Source organism: Cryptotermes secundus, unplaced genomic scaffold (assembly GCF_002891405.2).
Source record: "Cryptotermes secundus unplaced genomic scaffold, Csec_1.0 scaffold1968, whole genome shotgun sequence".
Taxonomy (NCBI): domain Eukaryota; kingdom Metazoa; phylum Arthropoda; class Insecta; order Blattodea; family Kalotermitidae; genus Cryptotermes; species Cryptotermes secundus.
The window spans coordinates 191282-209170 of record NW_019739010.1 but is presented as its reverse complement, the minus strand read 5'-3'; the positions used below and the strand labels follow the sequence as shown (position 1 = coordinate 209170).

The 17889-nt window shown below is 43.4% G+C and overlaps 1 protein-coding gene across 6 annotated transcripts in view; it reads left to right on the top strand.

Moving 5' to 3' along the window:
* Positions 1 to 17889, top strand: part of LOC111871621 (dystrophin, isoforms A/C/F/G/H) — a 502313-nt gene that overhangs the window by 428605 nt on the left and 55819 nt on the right. For all 6 annotated transcript variants that reach the window (XM_023864846.1, XM_023864848.1, XM_023864845.1 and 3 more), the window contains 2 exons: positions 2916 to 3060; positions 17285 to 17408. In XM_023864846.1, the coding sequence (XP_023720614.1) occupies positions 2916 to 3060; positions 17285 to 17408 (269 nt within the window). The remainder of the gene's footprint in view (positions 1 to 2915; positions 3061 to 17284; positions 17409 to 17889) is intronic.

Sequence of the window (17889 nt, the reverse complement as noted above, 5' to 3'; positions counted from 1 at the left end):
AGAGTAAACAGGGATTCTATCCATAAATTGCCTTAATCGATTAATCGAAGTAACTTTGTTTGCCACCTTCTTGCTGATTTCACACTTCAGTCCTGAAGATGGAGGCGGAATATTCTTCCGAAACGTCAGTTTATGTTCAGCGGGATACACGGCATTATGTCCCAGAAGATACAACTCTTGGAAGTGTTCATATTTGCAATCAATGACGTAGTCAGATGTCGGTTTCGAGTTTTGCCCTGCGTCTGGCAGTTTGCAGCTGTCATAAGCCCTGACTTGACAGAATCGCATTTAATGGTCACGGTATTCGGCATCCTTTTCCTTATATTTAAGGTCCATTCGAATTACTTGTTAATGTATTTGTATTTCTGACGCCCAAGTACTTGTGGATGGAACAATAAATTGCCGTTTTCTTCTCTACCATTTGTTTTTAGTTCTAGCAGTAAATTCCCGATCGATACAGAAATTCCGATACCGCTGTAAGCCCTAATTAACTTCTACGTATCCTTAATGAGAGTGTCAGTATTTGGAATGTTTACTGACAAATTCTGGGTGGGAGGTTAGTATTAAGAGAGATTTTAAAGAAATACTATAGGGTTGTATGGACTGGATTCATGTGGCTGGGAATTGGATCAATGACGCACACTTATGAACACGGTAATGAACCTTTTCTTTTTCCTTGGCACTACAGCCCCAGTGGGCCTAGGCCTACCTCCATGTACCTCTCCGTTCACGTAATGAACCTTTGGGTTCCATAAAATGTTGGGAAATACTTGAGTAGTTGAGCGACTGGCGGCTTCTCGAGAAGGACTCGACTGCATGGAGTTGGTTGGTCGGTCTGACAAGGCCCCAGCTGTAATGTACTTTAGTCAAGAACTGTGAAGTCTAGTGCTGTACACAGGTTAAGACAACGATTCGCTGAGCAGGTTAGCCCAAGCGGTAGCACCTCTGGCTTATGTGCAAGAGATACCGAGTTTGAGTTCCTGACTGTGCACATACTGTTGTGCTGTTGAGGATAGTATGGCGAATACATGATCAATCCTCAGTAGATTATTGTATTCTGTGATGTGACACCGTGTAGTCTGGCACTGAAAATAGAGACAGGTAGTTCCTCCGTAACGTTGGTGAACATATGCTAGCTCCATGATTTCACTTCTCAGCAGACAAATCTCAATATCTCCCCTCTCTTGTGTAGTTGTTGAAATAAGCCACGTCACACTTCCGCTCTTGCTGTTCCGGCGATGTTGTAGAACAACCTGCAATAATCTGAAGACAGCAAACAACGCAGTTTGATGCTTATAATTCATGTTTCGCATAACGGGTACCGAGGCTGTTGCCCCGGGGCTGAAATGGCCGGGGAACGAAACTGACCAGGTACCTCCATCCAGTGCCGTGGTAAAGAATAGTGGAGCTACATCTCCATTCCCCCATACGTCTTGATGGCGTGGTGCCCAGAGATAACTTTACCTTTATGTTTAGTCCGAGAATAATTGTGACAGGCCATTCTCTGAATTCACTACGCAGCAAATAATGTAGTGTTACTACAGAACCGAGCAGGTTCGTGTAGCGGTGAGGGTGTAGACTTGTATCCGGAAGTTACTGAGTTCAAATCTTGGCCAGGAGGCTGCTTGTCCTAAGTGAGGTTCATCGTTGATTCTACTCAGCCCCAAATACATATCGAAGTATTTCTCGACTAGGCGCCTACCGCTTCCGTGCCAGTTCTTTTTAATTTGCCATTCATTATGTATCCTATTGTTGAATGTTATGTAATCAAAGAAAGAAAGGGTAGGAACAAAGAAATCAAGAAATGAAATGAAACGACTAGTACAATTATTATGTTTCTTTTGACATTATCCATCATCCTGTTTATTTTTCAAAACAACCTTTCTGAGACTGGATTCTGTCTCCGTCTTCGGGCCAACTGAGTAGGATTTACCTGAAGACGGAGACAACCCAGTCTCCGAAACGTTGTATTTTGAAAAATAAACGAGAAGGTTTTTAGATAAAGACAAGGCGATGGATAATGTCCAAGAACATAATATTTGTACTGATGTACCGTCGTCACAGAATTTTAGATCTTAAGATAAAACGAATAAATCGATAATAAAATATTTACTAACAACATCGTCAAATAAATAACGAAAAATAATCTATAAAAGTTTGTGACGATCGTACATTGGCACAAATATGTTTCTGGACATAATACATCGTCCTGTCTTCATCTGAAAACACCCATCTCCGACGGAGACAGAATCCAGTCTCCGAAACGTGTTTCGAAACATAAACAGGGCGGTTTTGAAATAAAGACAGGACGATGGATAATGTCCAGAAACATAATATTGGTACAGACTATGAAGAAATTAATACTGTTGCTGACTGTACAAGGGGTGTGGGGAATTATGGTCAGGGGTGGAGAATATTGGCATGGCTTTACATATTTCCTTTATGTCCAGTATTTATTACGGCCCGTCACGGTAGCCGAGCGGTCTGAGGCATCTACTGTCTTCGCTCGCTCGGAAGCCGGTATCGTGGGTTCGAATTCCACACGAGTCATGGATGTTTAGTATGTGTTTATTCTGTGTTTATGTTGTCCTGTGTTTAGGTAGAGGCCTAGCGACGAGCTCATTACTCGTCCAAAGACCCCTACCGTCTGTAAAATGATCAGAGACTAGGGCCCAAGGGGGCTGTAGAGCTAGTAAGAAAAATATATATTACGGACTGCGAAAAGAGTAGTACTAGTTTTTAACACGTTAAGGTGGATATTCGTTACTTGAACGTCGAAGGAGTTTGTATGTTTGCTGAATTATGAACCTGCCTAAACTTGTGACGTTATGATTAACGGTTTTGGAATTTTACGCGTTTTTATAGTAATTTATTTAATTTCAGTCACATTTCTGAAGTGTTTCCCCGTGTTCCAGGAACAGGCTGGAAAGCAACTCGGAGCATTGGAACGCTCTCCTTTTGTCTCTTCGGGAACTCATCGAATGGGTGATCCGCAAGGATACAGAACTGACTGGACTGGGGCCCATTGGAGGGGACGTAGCCTGCCTGCAGAAACAACAGGTGACGCATCCAAAGCTTGTTTTCCTACCAAGGATTATATTTGTAAAACTCAAGGCCTCCTCTGTATTTCTTTAAAGCGGGAAATTTTTTGTAGATATCGGCGTACCCATTTCAGATTTGTTTCTACGTTAATTTGACATATTAAATGCACAGGTATACTGTTTTTGCCCTCTTTGCTGTTTGTTTTTATTCAACTTACGGTTTATCACGGTGCGCAGCAGAAGAATATAAAATAGGGCTTTGTTTTGCGTGTTCTTTTCGCAGAAAAAAACATTAAAATTTGAAGCTCTGTGATTAGAATAGAGAAGCGAAATTGTTTGGCGGGAGGAAGTTTTGATTTTATGTTTATATTTATTTCGTTTGTTTAGTCTTGATTTGTTTTTTCTTCTTCCTTCCTGCTGTTAAATTTGATGGCACTGAATGAACCCTTTCCCAACAGAGTCGTGCGCGCGCACGCACAGGCTTATAGTCATTAACATTAGCGTGACTCCTCCACTCGTTCACCGCCCATCTCACGCAGTGACTGACTCGCATTCATACTTTGACTATAGCTGAACCTGGCAAAGTATTAACACGTATTGACACCCCCCCCCACATCATCTACCCTCCCTCCCCGCGTTCCTGCCACTCTACTCCCACCCTGCCAATCCTATTGGCTGCTTTACTCGTTCTACACTGGCCTCAGGCTAGCATCGCCGGCGGGGAGATTTGGGTGATATAGTGGGGGAACAGGCTGTGCTCTCCTAGTAAATATTTTCCTCCCACCGTTCATGAGAATTCTTCAGTCGTCTCAACTGCAACATTATTTCACTCTGTCTTTTTCTGATACACACACTATCTCCCACTCTCCTTTTGTTACTCACGAAAGCACACGAACTGAGCTGACCAATTCTATGGTGCTGTGTCCGTCCGTCTTGAGAAGTCATCAGTTGCTCACCAAGACAAAAGGAGTCGGTAATTTCTTTCTTGCTGTTCATCTCCCATAGTAACTGACTTACAGGTCAACTGGCAGTGTGTTCCACTCGCGTGTTCTCTCGCGTTTCCACTCTCTTCTCACAAATTCACACACAGTCATTAACTGACGTTCATTTACTCTCTCGCGGTAACCGTGCCCAATAATCCGCCCTCACCCTTCCTCACGCGTGTTAACCCACATCCCCTCACCAGTCATTAACTCACAGTCACTCAACTGTCTAACTCACTTCTGCTTATGGCGCTCCTATAACTGAACATATCCTTACTTTCTCGTTACGTAATTTCTGTGTCCCCTAATCTTATTTTCTCAACATTTGTAATTAATTTGTAGAATTGTGATCTTCTGTGTATGTACAGCATGTATTATCATAGACAGATACAGATGTTTCGGACGAACATGCTGCATCCATCTTCAGGATATAAAATGGAGGCGGCATATTCCTCCGAAAGATCAGTATCCACCTACAAATCCGCATGGTGTCAACTTAGACTACCACAGTCTTAACAATCACAGTCGTAAAAACCAGAAAACTTACGTAATTTCTAGAAAATTATAGATCAGTCGTCCAAGCATCGATTTTTTTATATATATACAGAGACAGTACTGCGGCACTGAAACATGATTTATATATGCAATTTGCCCAACATCCCGATTCCTCGTGCCCTCCCTTTCTGCTGTACAGTAGAAGGAACTTCCTATTTACGCAACGGATAAGATTCTCAGGGGACCACTTCATCATAAGGCATCTGTTTCCACAGGACAACACAGAGTCTGACAAATTGCCTCGGACAGCATCCGAAGCCGCGATCTCAGTCTCTTGACACTTGAATTGTTTGGATGCAAAAAACATGTTACATTCTGCAGAACGATGCTTGCTGAAATTGTGTATCAAACGTATATGTATGAAGTTGCCTTATGATTCGGCAACTTCTCTGACACGACTGTTGGGCGGGTAGTCACATTGAGCCATGTAGGCGACATTGTAAACACCGGATTCCGATGTCGTTTCTGTTCCTTGGATTTGACTGCGCACGTAGAGAATTTCGTGTACGATACCTTACCGTGTTCTCGAGAGCCCAGTGTTCATTACGGTGCTCACAAAAGCTCAGAAGAACCCACGATAAAGAATGTCGGCAAAGCACGCAAACAGTTGGAGAAATGAAGAAAGCAGTCTTCTGGGATGTGGCACCGTGTAGATGTGGTGTTAACCGACGTTTCGGAGGAACGTATCGCTTCCATCTTCAGGGTATGTCACGCTGGTTCCTCGCCGGCGAATTTTTGTACCCTGAAGATGTAGGCGACACGTTCCTCCGAAACATCAGCTAACACAATATCTACACGGTGCCACATCCAAGAAGACGGTATTCTTCAAGGATATCCACAAATTTTGATAAATTTCGAACTTCTACTCCGACATAAGTCGGCTTGGTGTGTCACTTCAGCACTGTACCATGCGAGTAAATGTGCACGAATTCACGTTCAGTTTCTGTGACGTATTTTATAAGGAAACTGTGAGTAATAATTTCGATGAAATACGTATTCCGCTTTTTCGTAACATCTGTTGCGAATACCATTGTGTGAATGTCATACAGCTCTAAATATATTATTCTTCTCCAGATGATAAAATATATAATCGCAGTATACAATATTACATTCCGGAATTTTAAGATTACCCGGCATAATTCGTTTAAGCGGTGGGAATTAGTACTCGCCGTGAAGACTGTCTCGATTCACAGTTTTCTCGTGTATCCCATTATGTTTTATGATTGTTTAGTCGTTAGGAACGTGTGGGGGGGGGGCGGAGAGAGGGGTAATTTCATTGGCCTTTTCGATGGCCGTAAGTCATCTACCATTGTGCAATATCCTCGTTTAAATGGCCCAAAGTTCATAATAGCTCCACGAAAGTTTCCTTGCTTCGTAGCTGGAATCTTTCCTTTTAAGCCTGCTTCTTTCATAAACCACACCCATTACAAAGCTCCTTTCTGCTTCCGCTACTAGCAGTTTAAAAACATTGGCCAGTAGCTGTTACCATTAGCAGAGTGTTGAACTGAAAAATCAATATTGTGTTATTTATTCCCTCGTGAGGCAGTTATACGTATCAGTTTCTTAGAGAATTTTCTTTGGTATGATTACGAATATGCTTAGTTGATATAGTGTATAGTATACAACTCCGGCAGTTCTCGTTTGTAAGGTGTCCATGTTCCGGGAGACCCAGGCTGGGGGATCTCTATTGCTAAGTGTTTATAAAATGATTTGTTCGTCCACCGTACTAGATGATATTCGATATTTTAGTCGTATTGAAAATTTTTTGTGAAATAGAAGTATTACAGATGAATTAAATACATAGTTTCTGAAGAGACCATTTGGGGGAACCAGGAGTAGGTAAGATGTTATTACAAAATTGGACGTTAAAGAGACTGGATATCAGATAAAGGTAAAGCTGTCCTTTGTAACAGGCCTTGAAGGCCCATAGGGTTGTGAGACGTCGAGGACCCCATATTTTCTAGACAATCGGCTCACAGATGGCGGTGAGGTTGTCAGCCTTACACACCGGCCGCCCTTTACCCCCAGGAAGATTCCTGGTACTCATTTCTGTTAGAGGCTGGGTCAACCCCAGGGCCATAGTGCGGCTGGAAGGATTAGGTTAATTGAAAGATCCAGTAACTTCATCGGGAATCGAACCCCCAACCTTCAGGCATGTAGCATAGTGCCTGAACCAACTGCGCTACCGCTTACCCCCAACTGCATATCAGGGTGCGGTAAAACTGGTAAAGTTATCCCTCGGCTTAGTTAATTACACAGCATGTCATGAAGATACACGGGAGAGCAGATATTCCTGACTTCGAATCTAGATGGAGATGAATGGCCAGCTTAATGATCCGGCCGCCTTACTCGTGGGGGATAGAACCCCCGTCCCATTGGATAGGAGACTGGATGGTCCCCAGAGCCTGTCTGGGTGTTGTGTACGAGAGAAACAGCCCTTTCCTTTGCCTTCCAGACCGTAGCCCTCACTATACCCACTGAGCTATCACTTCATACTATAAGGATATGGACTGGATTTAGCTGGCTTAGGATAGAAGCCAGTGTCATAATTTCATGAACTCGATAATGAAACTTGGATTCCTTAAGGGATGTCGAATATTAAATAGCTTGTATTCCTTTAAATTTAGACATATCCTTACATAATATCATACAAATGGAGCGCCCTAAATAAAGATGTCATAATCTTCTTCAGAAGCCGTCAATTGTGGTGGTACATAAGAACTTCGAGCATTTTATGGAACCCGAAGGTTCATTACCGTGTTCACAAGAACCCTCCTCTGGTCCCTATCCTGAGCCAAATCAATCAAATCCATACCATCCCATCCTATCTCTCTAATATCCATTCTAATATTGTTAACCCACCTACGCCTTGTTCTTCCCACTGGTCTCTTTCCTTCTGGATTTCCCACCAATATCCTATGTCTTCCCCATTCGTGCTACATGCCGAGCCCATCTCATCCTCCTTCACTTGATCATTCTAATTATACTTGGAGAAGAGTACAAGTTATGAAGCTCCTCATTATGCAGTTTTCTCCAACCTCCCGTCACTTCATCTCTCTTCGGTTCCCATTTAATTATACTCAGCAGATCTGTTTTTTTCTCTGACATTTTTTCCGCTAGATTTATCATCTTCATTCATACGTAAATAATAGCAAGCTGCAGCATGTGTTTGATGTCCACTTGAGAATACGTTGCTAGGAGTTCTTGACCATTTCTTGGTAACGTTTCAGAGGGAACTGAAGCTTTGCACAGCAGCAGGTCTTTACTCTTGAACTGAACTGTAATGCTGCAGTTGAAATTAATTTTGTCTTTGAAGATTTTGGTTAAAGGCAGCGGTATTTATCCGTTAAGACGCGTCTGGTTTGGCTGCTATGGTATTAACATCGCCTTTGAGTTCAGCTATGGCTGTGTTAGTTCAGTTTGTTACTGATATTCATGAAATCCTAGAGCCACGAAGAAGGGCGCTGTGTAAGCATCAAGCTTTAGCTAGCCATCTCGTATAATTGAAAATGTGTCTTCTGTCTCCCTGGAATTTGTTTCGGGCCCTGTCCTGCTATCGGAAGAGGGCGGATAAAATAGGGGTAACAGAATGGGCAGCTTCCTACTTCGTACTGTCTCTCACTTACTGTTGAGATGAAATGGGCGGGTCATGTAGCACACATGGGGGAAATGATGAATGTACGTAGCGTTCTGGTCCTAAGACGTAAAACAAAAACAAAATAAAACATTCCGTTGCTTTAGTCCACAAGCGAACTATACTAACCGAGCGACCGCCGCTTGTCGGCGAAGTTAGTGTCAACTTTTGCGGATAGAGGGTGTCACGTGGTCAGCGCAGGGAATCCCCACGGCCGTTAATCTCGGTTTTCTAGACCAGAGGAAGAATAATATATGCATGATGTAATAATACTAAACCGATTCAGAAAACTAATTTGAATGTTTGGATTGAATTCAGCTGACTCAGGATAGAGTTCAGTGGCGGACCATTTGGGACATCGTCGAATTCCATAAAATCGCGGGATTTCTTGGCCGACTGACGACTGTCAGCTTTTCAACCGTGCACTTTCGAATAAGATATTTTCAAGAACAGCTTCTCTCGGATCATTTTAGAGATTCAGTTGTTTAGGTAAAAGATCGGGCTTAGCTCAGTTACCATAGTGACCAAACTGCGGGAAGGATGACCGGGGTTCGATTTCTAGCAATGCAAGAAAATTCTCTGTCACCCCCTGATCGGCTCTGGTCCCCATTCAGCCTCTTTAGGATTGGCGCTGTGAGCTTTTTCCACAGGAGTAAACCGGCCAGAGCAAAAAGGTGAGCAGTACCCTTTAATGGCGACGCGAAAAACGTAGAACTGTGCTCTCAGGTAACGACTTCGTGCAGCCCTAAGGTGGAGACAGCACCAACTCCGAAAAAAACGGAAGCCTTCTTAACAGACTACACGGCGTCTCATCTAAGACATAATTTTCATAGTCACCGCCGTAGGAGCCTTAAGTCTCACAGAATAGAACTCATTTAATTAAATTTTTTGCCTTGAATTCCATATATACGAGTATATTAATAGTAAACACTAGGTCTCAGAAATATTTTGGATTTTTGCAAGTAAAAACATACATAATATTCATATCCGAAATGTTGGCATCACTGCATATGTGTCGTGAATAGTTTGCTTTAGTTGTTTGCTTTAGTTTGTAACAAAACATCACAAGTTACAGTAAAGCTCGTTGATGTATTTTGTATTCAGAATGATTTGAAACAAAGATATGTTTTATCGCCAGTGCTTTTCGACTTCCCTTATAAAATCCCAGGAAAGCAGAGAGGATTGGAATTGAATACATGAGGGTGAATACACAGTCGCTTTTGGATGTTAGTGAGAAATTTCGTCTATAAATAGACTCAGAAGAAACCTAAATGTACATATATTGTCTTGTCACCAGAATGTTGGCCGCCCATCACAGTGGCCGCGCGGTCTAAGACTTGAACTGTCTTCCCTCGCTCGAAAATTGGGATCTAGGGTTCGAATCCCACTTCCGGCATGGATGTCTGTGTGCGTTCATTCTGTGTTTTTGCTGTCCTATGTGTAAGTAGCGACCTTGCGACGGGCTGATCCCCCGTCCAAGGAGTCTTACCGACTGTGTGAAAGGATCAAGAAAGTGAAAGAGCGGACGAGGCCCAGCAAAGGGTTGTAGAGCCATAGAGGGATGGAATGCTGGCCCTTTAGAAGCAGCACATTTAAAATACACGGTCTTCAATTTATGACGCTGCGAACTTCGAAATTTATCGGCTACTGAGGCGGGTTTATCAGGGAAGCCTACGGTGTCAGCTCTCCGTCATATAACGGTAACCTTATATAGGAAATGATAATAAACTGAAATTACATATATTCTTGTTCATTCTAAGAGTACATTACTGTCTGCTGGATTGTGATATCATGTAGATTTCTCCAGTGATGCAGATTAGCTCTTTCTTATTCATGTCCCATCGGCAACAAAAGACGACCCACAAAGTCCAGAAACCGATAAACTCATGCGCTGGATTCTCTTGTATGTTTCTGGGGCTTCGGGTTTGAACTGGTTGCTAAGCCGATGATAATTTAATTTGACTTTCTTCCTAATTGATATCGTTATGTGTTTAGGGTCGTGACGAATAATAACCGGTTCTGGATTGAATGATTGAATTTGTTAACGCCATCTTTAACAATCACTCTTAATCACCGACAGTTATAGCGCTATCGCTAATCTATCCACTTCAGAAATCACTAAGACACGCTATCCGTTTCCTAGCAGCGGATTTATCACAGGAACTATCACTTCAAATCACTATGAAGTCTTCTTGCCATTTCCTGCAGCTGCCAATTCCGAAGGCTCGACCTTGTTCTCTTCCGAAATTCGTTTCTGTTAGAACCACTTTGCACGGACCCAACGGAAAACACTGTTGTTGAAACCTGTTCACCGGACCGTTGCTTAATAATGAACTCCCTTTTGTTGTCATGCGCTTAAGCGGGAAGGTGTTTACTGGCCCGTTGCCTAGCGATGAGCTCCCTCTTGTTGCATGCACATGTATTGTGGGAATGCGTTTACCAAACCGTTGCCTAGCAATGGATACACACGTTACAATATTTTGTCTGTGTAGAGAAGCTAGTGACGTCGTTGGAAGGTGGACTACTTGAACCTGTGGAAAACTTAAAATCTTTGTTTTGCATGACTGGAATTCTTCTGTTTGTGATGTTGAGAGGAATTATAATTATTATTAATGTAAGAAAGTTTTGTTGTGTCTCGTTGATGCAGACCGTCTGCTTCATATTATCGCTAGGAATTTTTAAAGTGTGGCGCGCTCTAATTAATTTTTAGCTATGTTCTGGCTTCTGTGCTACTTATCTACAGTAGACTATGCCTGCTGATAAATTTAAATTTTAAACTGACTCTTTAAATGTGTGTGTGGCTGATGAGAGATACCGCGCATTTGTGACGCTTTGTGTTGCTGCTACGAGATGAAGATCAGAGAAAATGAAAATGGGGATGACTGGTTACGCAGTGGGGGAATGGCTGCAATTGCATGGACGCGTGGGCGGAGTGTACATGATTCATTCATTCATCAGTAATCTGTCAAGACGACAGGTCCACAGTCTCTTCCAAAACAGTTCCTCCACTCTTATCCCTTTGAACCAGAGTGAGCATTATAAATTGTGTACCGCCCAGTTAACTTTAAAAATGAGCTTTGTGTGATTCTTGGAGTAAACGAATTGTTTAGGCCGCAACATAGCTCAGGCGGTTAGTCGCCGATTTCCCACCGCGGCGGCCCGGGTTGGATCCCGGGTCTGGTCAAGTGTGAGTTGTGGTGGACAAAATGGCGCTGGTGCGGGTTTTCTCCAAGTACTTCGGTTTCCACTGCCAATCTTCATTCCACCAGATTCTCCATCATCATAATCACCCCGGGCAGGCTACAATAGGCCAATCAGTGGCCGCCGTGCCGAGTGAACCCAGTTGGACTCCACCCTCCCCTATCGAATTAAAAAGAAACTAATTGTTTCCCTAAACAACATGTTTGTACATGTGATGGTGACTCAGTGATTTTTCTATAAGGTGTGACTTAAAGTTTTTAATATTTTATGATTAAATTAAATAGCTAGATTTGAGAGGAGAAGTTAGTTACGACTAAAGCGGCCTCCGTAGTCTAGGGGTAACGTTCCCACCTCATGACTCAAGGTACGCGGGTTCAAAAACCCGACGGAGGTCGTGGAATTTTTAAGGGCGAAAAAATTCAGGGAACAAGTCCTCCGGGAGAGACTTTAAGCCGTGGGTCCCGAGTCGTAGATTTACGGCACGTAAAAGAACCTCATGTCTCTAGGAGACCTCTGAGCTAAATTAGGCCAAAAACTTTCCCGCCCAGGTAGTTTCCAATGACTCCGTTAGATGGGGAAGTATTAGGTACCACTGCCAGAGGAGGGACGACCTCTCTGACAGAAAGGGACTAACTATTAGATACCACTGCCAAGTAGAGGGTAGGAACCTCGCTGGCAGAAAGGGGCTGATAGCGAGCACCAGTACCGGTAGGGGATGGAGACAGTAGAAATTAAAAGGGGGACGTACAATAGACTATCAGTCGCTGTGCATGGGGAAACCCACCCCCTGAATACTGAATAACTGAATAGTTACGAATAGTATGAAAATACGCCGAGTGTGTTACATTACTGCTCTAACATCCTGTTGGAGCTAGTGAGTAAAACCACGAAAACATCTGTATGGGTCGCCAGTTTTCCGTTCCAGAATTCGACCTGATATCTCCCATATACAGATGAAGCAGGTTACCGCTTTAAGAAACTATCTTACTTGTGATTATTATCTGGCCGAGATATAATGATCTTTCGTATCAGTTCTCAACTGTCGCCGCCTCGTGACAGTATTGGTCTACTGTCTAGTCTTACCCAGGCTCATTGCAAGCGTTTTATTTGCTGTACTGCTCCACCAAGTCCAAGTCTAAGTCACATTGCGACTGACGGTCAGTCAGTCAGTCAGTAAGTCCTTTGGGGCTCATGACCAGATATTTATTACTGTTTGACAGCTACGGTTTTCCTTTTGTGGGGCGCCCTCTCTGACGAGAAGACGAGTCTGTCTTTTACATATGCTGCTGGTCCTTGCCAGCGCAATCTTTTCTCTTATCCGAGTCCCTTGGGGCTCGCGGCCATATTTCACTGTCTCAGATTTGAGAATTTCCCCTTTCGTCGCCTCCTACAACTCGCAGGGTCACGGTGGAGGTATTCTACCCCGCCTCCACACGGGCATGTCTCTGCCACTGAGACATTGAAGCAATCCCATGGATTGGCCGCCGCTACATCTCGCTCAAACTTGCTCCGCTACTCATTCAGAAAGTTGCCCCTAACAATATTTACTGTAGGCCTGTCATACCAAGTTTAAACGAAATCGTTCATTTAGATTTGGCGTTGTTTGTCGGGCGGACGGGCGAGACGAAATTTGATACTGGTTTTTCGAATCTGTCTCGAAAAGCGACTAAAACATCTTGGGTGTAGTTACCCCGCTTATGTAGTATAGTGTAGTCGGTTGAGGCACTATGCTACATGTCGGAAGGTCGCGGTTTCGATTCCCGATAATATCATTGGATTTTTCAATTGACCTAATCCTCCCAGCCGCACTATGGCCCTGGGGTCAACTCAGCCTCTAACAGAAATGAGTGACAGGAATCTTCCTGGGGGTAAAGGGCGGCCAGCACGTAAGGCTGAGAACCTTACCGCCATCTGTGATGCGATTGTCTAGAAAATGTGGGAGCCTCGACGTCTCACAACCCTATGGGCCTCCACAGCCTGTTGCAGGGATAGCTTCTCTTTTTTTTAAATATTACATCTCGAGTTTAATGCTATTTCATGCTTCAGACGTAAAAAAATACCAAAACTTCTCATCCTTTTAAAAAAGAAAATTAAATTTAGAACAGTGAGATGAAGTTCAGTATATTTAGATCGTTGAGTTAGACGTCTGAAAGAGGAAAACGTGTAACTTCAGGGGAAACTTCGGCAGTGGCGGGAAGGCAGACTGACAGAGGTTCAACCAGTTTTGGTGATCTATGACTGAATGAATAGTCCACCGCTGCACCGCTCGATGTTTCGACATTGTCCAGACTCGAGCGGCGCGCGGATTTCCTCTCCCCGAAGCGCCAGTTAACACTCGTGAAATTATTCTTTCCTTTTCCAATTTTTCTGTCTCGCTCACACACTTAATCACTTTCTTTTTGCTCGATGCATAGTTCTTTATCTCGTTCAGTTGCTTTGTGTGTCTTCCTTCCTTCCCTCCTGCACACAGACACACACAGACCTGTCTCACAGCTCCAGACGCTCTGCATGCTTGTCTTCTGCCGGGTCTTTTCTAACGTCTTTCGACAGAAACACAAACCGGGGTAGCTCAGTCGGTATAGCGAATGTCAACGGGCTGGACGACCAGGTCCCAGCGTGGTCGAAATTTTTATCCACGTCATTCAGACCGGCTCTGGGGCCCACCGAGCCTCCTATCTAATTGGTACCGGGGTCTCTTTCTCCGGGGTAGAGCGACCGGGGCGTGAAGCTGACCAGTCACCTCCAACTAGTGCCGAGATCAAGAAAATGTGGATCTATACATCCACTCCCCCCATACGTCTTCATGGCATAGTGCTTAATTAGTTAAGCACAGGGACATCTTTACCTCTTTTTGTTTCATGATGTGTATTTGTACCAACCGTCTTATAGTGCACACAGTTTCACTTTACTCTTCACTACATGTTTCGGCACTAATGTGCCATCATCAGGTGTGGTTTTATTTACGTCAAACCATTGCACTGTATGCCATCATGCCTCCTTTATAAAATTATTAAAATGTATATGTGTCATGTATAATAATAAACTTTATATATTAAAACTTTTCAAGATTTATTATCTATACGTCGCACTTCAAATTCGCGAGTTACGTCAGTCCTCCCCTATGGGAGTACTCTTCCTGTATTCTTGTGTATATTGTGTCCTTCCCTTGTGACTGCATGCGCTGTTTCGTTTGAAATCTGCAGGTTTACAGTTAAGACTGCAGTCTTCTGTAGTGTAACACCATGTAGTTTGGTGATCAGGTAACGACGTTTCGGCGTAACACTCCCGCGTCTTTGGGGTTGAAATGTGTAGTCTTCGTTATGTAGACGTGTTACAAGAAGGTGGGTCTTCAAACCCAAAGAGAAGGGGGTGTAAAGAAAGTAACCAGTGCTAGTGGGAAGAAATGGAACAAAAAACGGCCCTTATAAGAAACTGAAAAAGCGGCGAAGGCCCAACAAAGTGCTCTAGAACCATAATAATAACAATTTCCTGTTACTTTTCTTATGAACTGTATGTATTTTCCTTTCCGTTTTGGTTCAGATATAAAACATTTCTTTGTTTCTTCTGTGAAGACTAGAACACAAAACTTTGTTGATTGTATCGTCTCTTGATCCATTGGAAGATCTTGCATCGCGGAAAAGGCATCATTTCCCTTACTTCTGATTTCATTTCTATCGTGGGAAATGTCAGCCCCTGCAGTGTCTCCATCAGTTAACTGAATCCATTATCTCTTCATTCCGTGTCTTCAGTTTTTTCTGTATCTTTCTACAGATCAGACCTTTCGATTAATGTTGCTGGCTGCTGGAATTGAATTAGTTTCGCTCTCATGAATTTCATATACGATCCGCAATATAGTTAACGATACCTAGGTCTTATAGCAGAGAGGCTGCACCAACGAATCTAATTACTACCTGTTCAAGTATTTAAAGACACCGATCGAAACATTTCTTACCATAAAACATTGTTTTATGACATTTGTATGCCAGTTTATAATGCTTTACGACACTGTACTATTTGAATATATGATCGCCTATACGTGTGTTATGTTCGAAACCGTATTGCGTCATATATACCCGTTCCTAAGCAAAGATTCTGTGAACAGCTGCAGTAGAACTGTTCCTTGTGAGTCCGTGCCGATATGTTATAACTGGGAGCTTTGGAACTTTGTTCAGTTGGAAATATAAAAGGCGTCAACTTGGCGGCGGTAAAGCTTGCAACCGTTAAAAGTGACTAAGCTCCCGTTGTAGCATGAGATACGTAACATAGGCATGATCTGCTCTGCAAAGCTGTGCTGACAGATGACTTGTGTATAGCGCATAAGGAAGAATTTTCAATAACCCCCTATATGTGCGATACGTACACTTGACAAAGGCGAAGCGTATTCATAAGAGACAAACCCATCTTCTCGTCAAAGAGGAGGTTACGTAATGACTATTACTGGACGGGTTCAGTTGTAAAAAATAAATCTGGTCGTGGGTCTCAAGGAGCTTGACGCCAAGACGAACTGATCCTCCATTCGTAAAGTATCTTTGACTTTGATTGGTTCATTTTAGTCCTGTACGGGAATCGTTGATGGGAGGCGTATTATCAGTAGTCACATGATGTACACGATACTCTGAAATAAATAACTGCAACATAACTTACGTTCGTGCAAGGTGTTAATGCTCAACAGTTCGTTGCTATGGTAACCCGAAATCACGCAATTTTAGAACTGTCATCTCACGCTTACAAATCATGTTTTTACATTACACGGATGCGTGTATGCGGGGAGGGGGGGGGGAGTTGAAGTTTTATTGAATATCTGAACTTTATACTTCCCTGTACATTTATGTGAATGTGGGTCGATACGATTCAGCGCTTAGTATGTCTCTAACTCGTCAAACGAATTCGGATCCATTGAATTCTGATCTGACGAATATTAACCAGTTTCGTTAGCTGCTGTGTTTGTTCGAATGGAAGTACTTTTATGTTGACTTTTTTATCTCCTGTTTTTTTNTGGCGTTTTTTTTTCCTGTTTTTTTTGGGGGGGGGGGAATTCGCTTCCTCGTTTCTCACAGGAGGTACAACCTGTATGAAATCCAATAAAATGCTTAAACCGCCATTTTACTGCTGTTGAAATGTTTCTGTACGGAATCTGCACTCTGATCGTGTTTCCAGACATTCGTTTTTATGCATGTGTTCGCGCGTATGGGCTGTCTGTCTGTCTGTCCCGGGTGTGGTTTGAATGTTATGGGGGGTACACCTCATACACTTCTCTTTATCATATTGCGGTCTGGTGGTGTTTCCGATGCCTGTAGGGGTATATAACTCTGGAGTTGGGTAGACTCTGCAAAGATACGTTATATCCCAGCCAAATTTTCTACCTGAAGAAAGTCGTCTTCTGGGTTTAGGCGCCGTGTATTCTTCGTTTTGGCGCCTAAACCCAGAAGACGACTTTCTTCATAGTCATCGCCGTGAAAACCTCAAAACTTACAAATTTTCTACCTATTTTAAGGATGTATTTGTCGAGTAAAGGCTGTCATACTAGACGCGCGGTCTAAGGCTGTCTTCGCTCGGTCGGACGCTGGGATCATGGGTTCGAATCCCACTTAGAGCATGGATGTTTAGTGTGTCTGTGAGTTTGTTGTCCTGTGTATAGGTATAGGCCTTTCGAAGTCCTACCGTCTGTGAAAAAAAGATTACGGAACTGAATAAGAGGTCTGGGCCCAGAATGGGCTGGAAGAGCCATTGAAAAAAAAAGTTTGTCGAGTATACATCTAGAACTCTTCTAGACGTACCCATTGATGGAAGGTACCTAGCCAAGGTAGCACAGAGATACAATCCGAGGACGCCAGTGTTCAAGGTCCCTACTTGTCATTCATTTGTTTCAGGACGACCACCGCGCGTTTCGGCGGCAGCTGGAGGACAAGCGACCGGTCGTGGAGAACAACCTGCTGAGCGGAAGGCAGTACATCGCGAACGAGCCGCCCCTGTCGGACACTAGTGACAGTGAAGGTAGGCTGTACAGCTTTACACCTGTGTGCGTAGTCGGGTTTGCGAGACCATCTGCAGCGTTGGCCTTTGTAAGCCTGCCTAAGGCATGAACTGTCTTCGCTCGGACACTGGGATCGGGGGTTCGAATCCTGCTGGAGGTGTGTGTATCTGTCTGTGTTGTTCTGTGTGTAGGTGAAGGCCTTGCGACGGGCTGATCTCCCGTATAAGGTCTCCTATCAACTATGTATAGGACTACGAAAGTGGAAAACCGGCCAGGGCCCAACAAAAGACTATAAAGTCATCGATGAATGAATAAATGAATGAAACCTACCTGATTTTCGTGGCAAACCATGCCTTCTGCATCATGAAGCCATGTGTGGATGACTATTGAAGATAACTCTGGTATACATTTTTATGATGGCAGTAACTGAAACTAGGTATGCAACGAAATTGACTAGATTAATGCTACTCCCAGAATATAGGCGTTACAGCGACAGGCCAC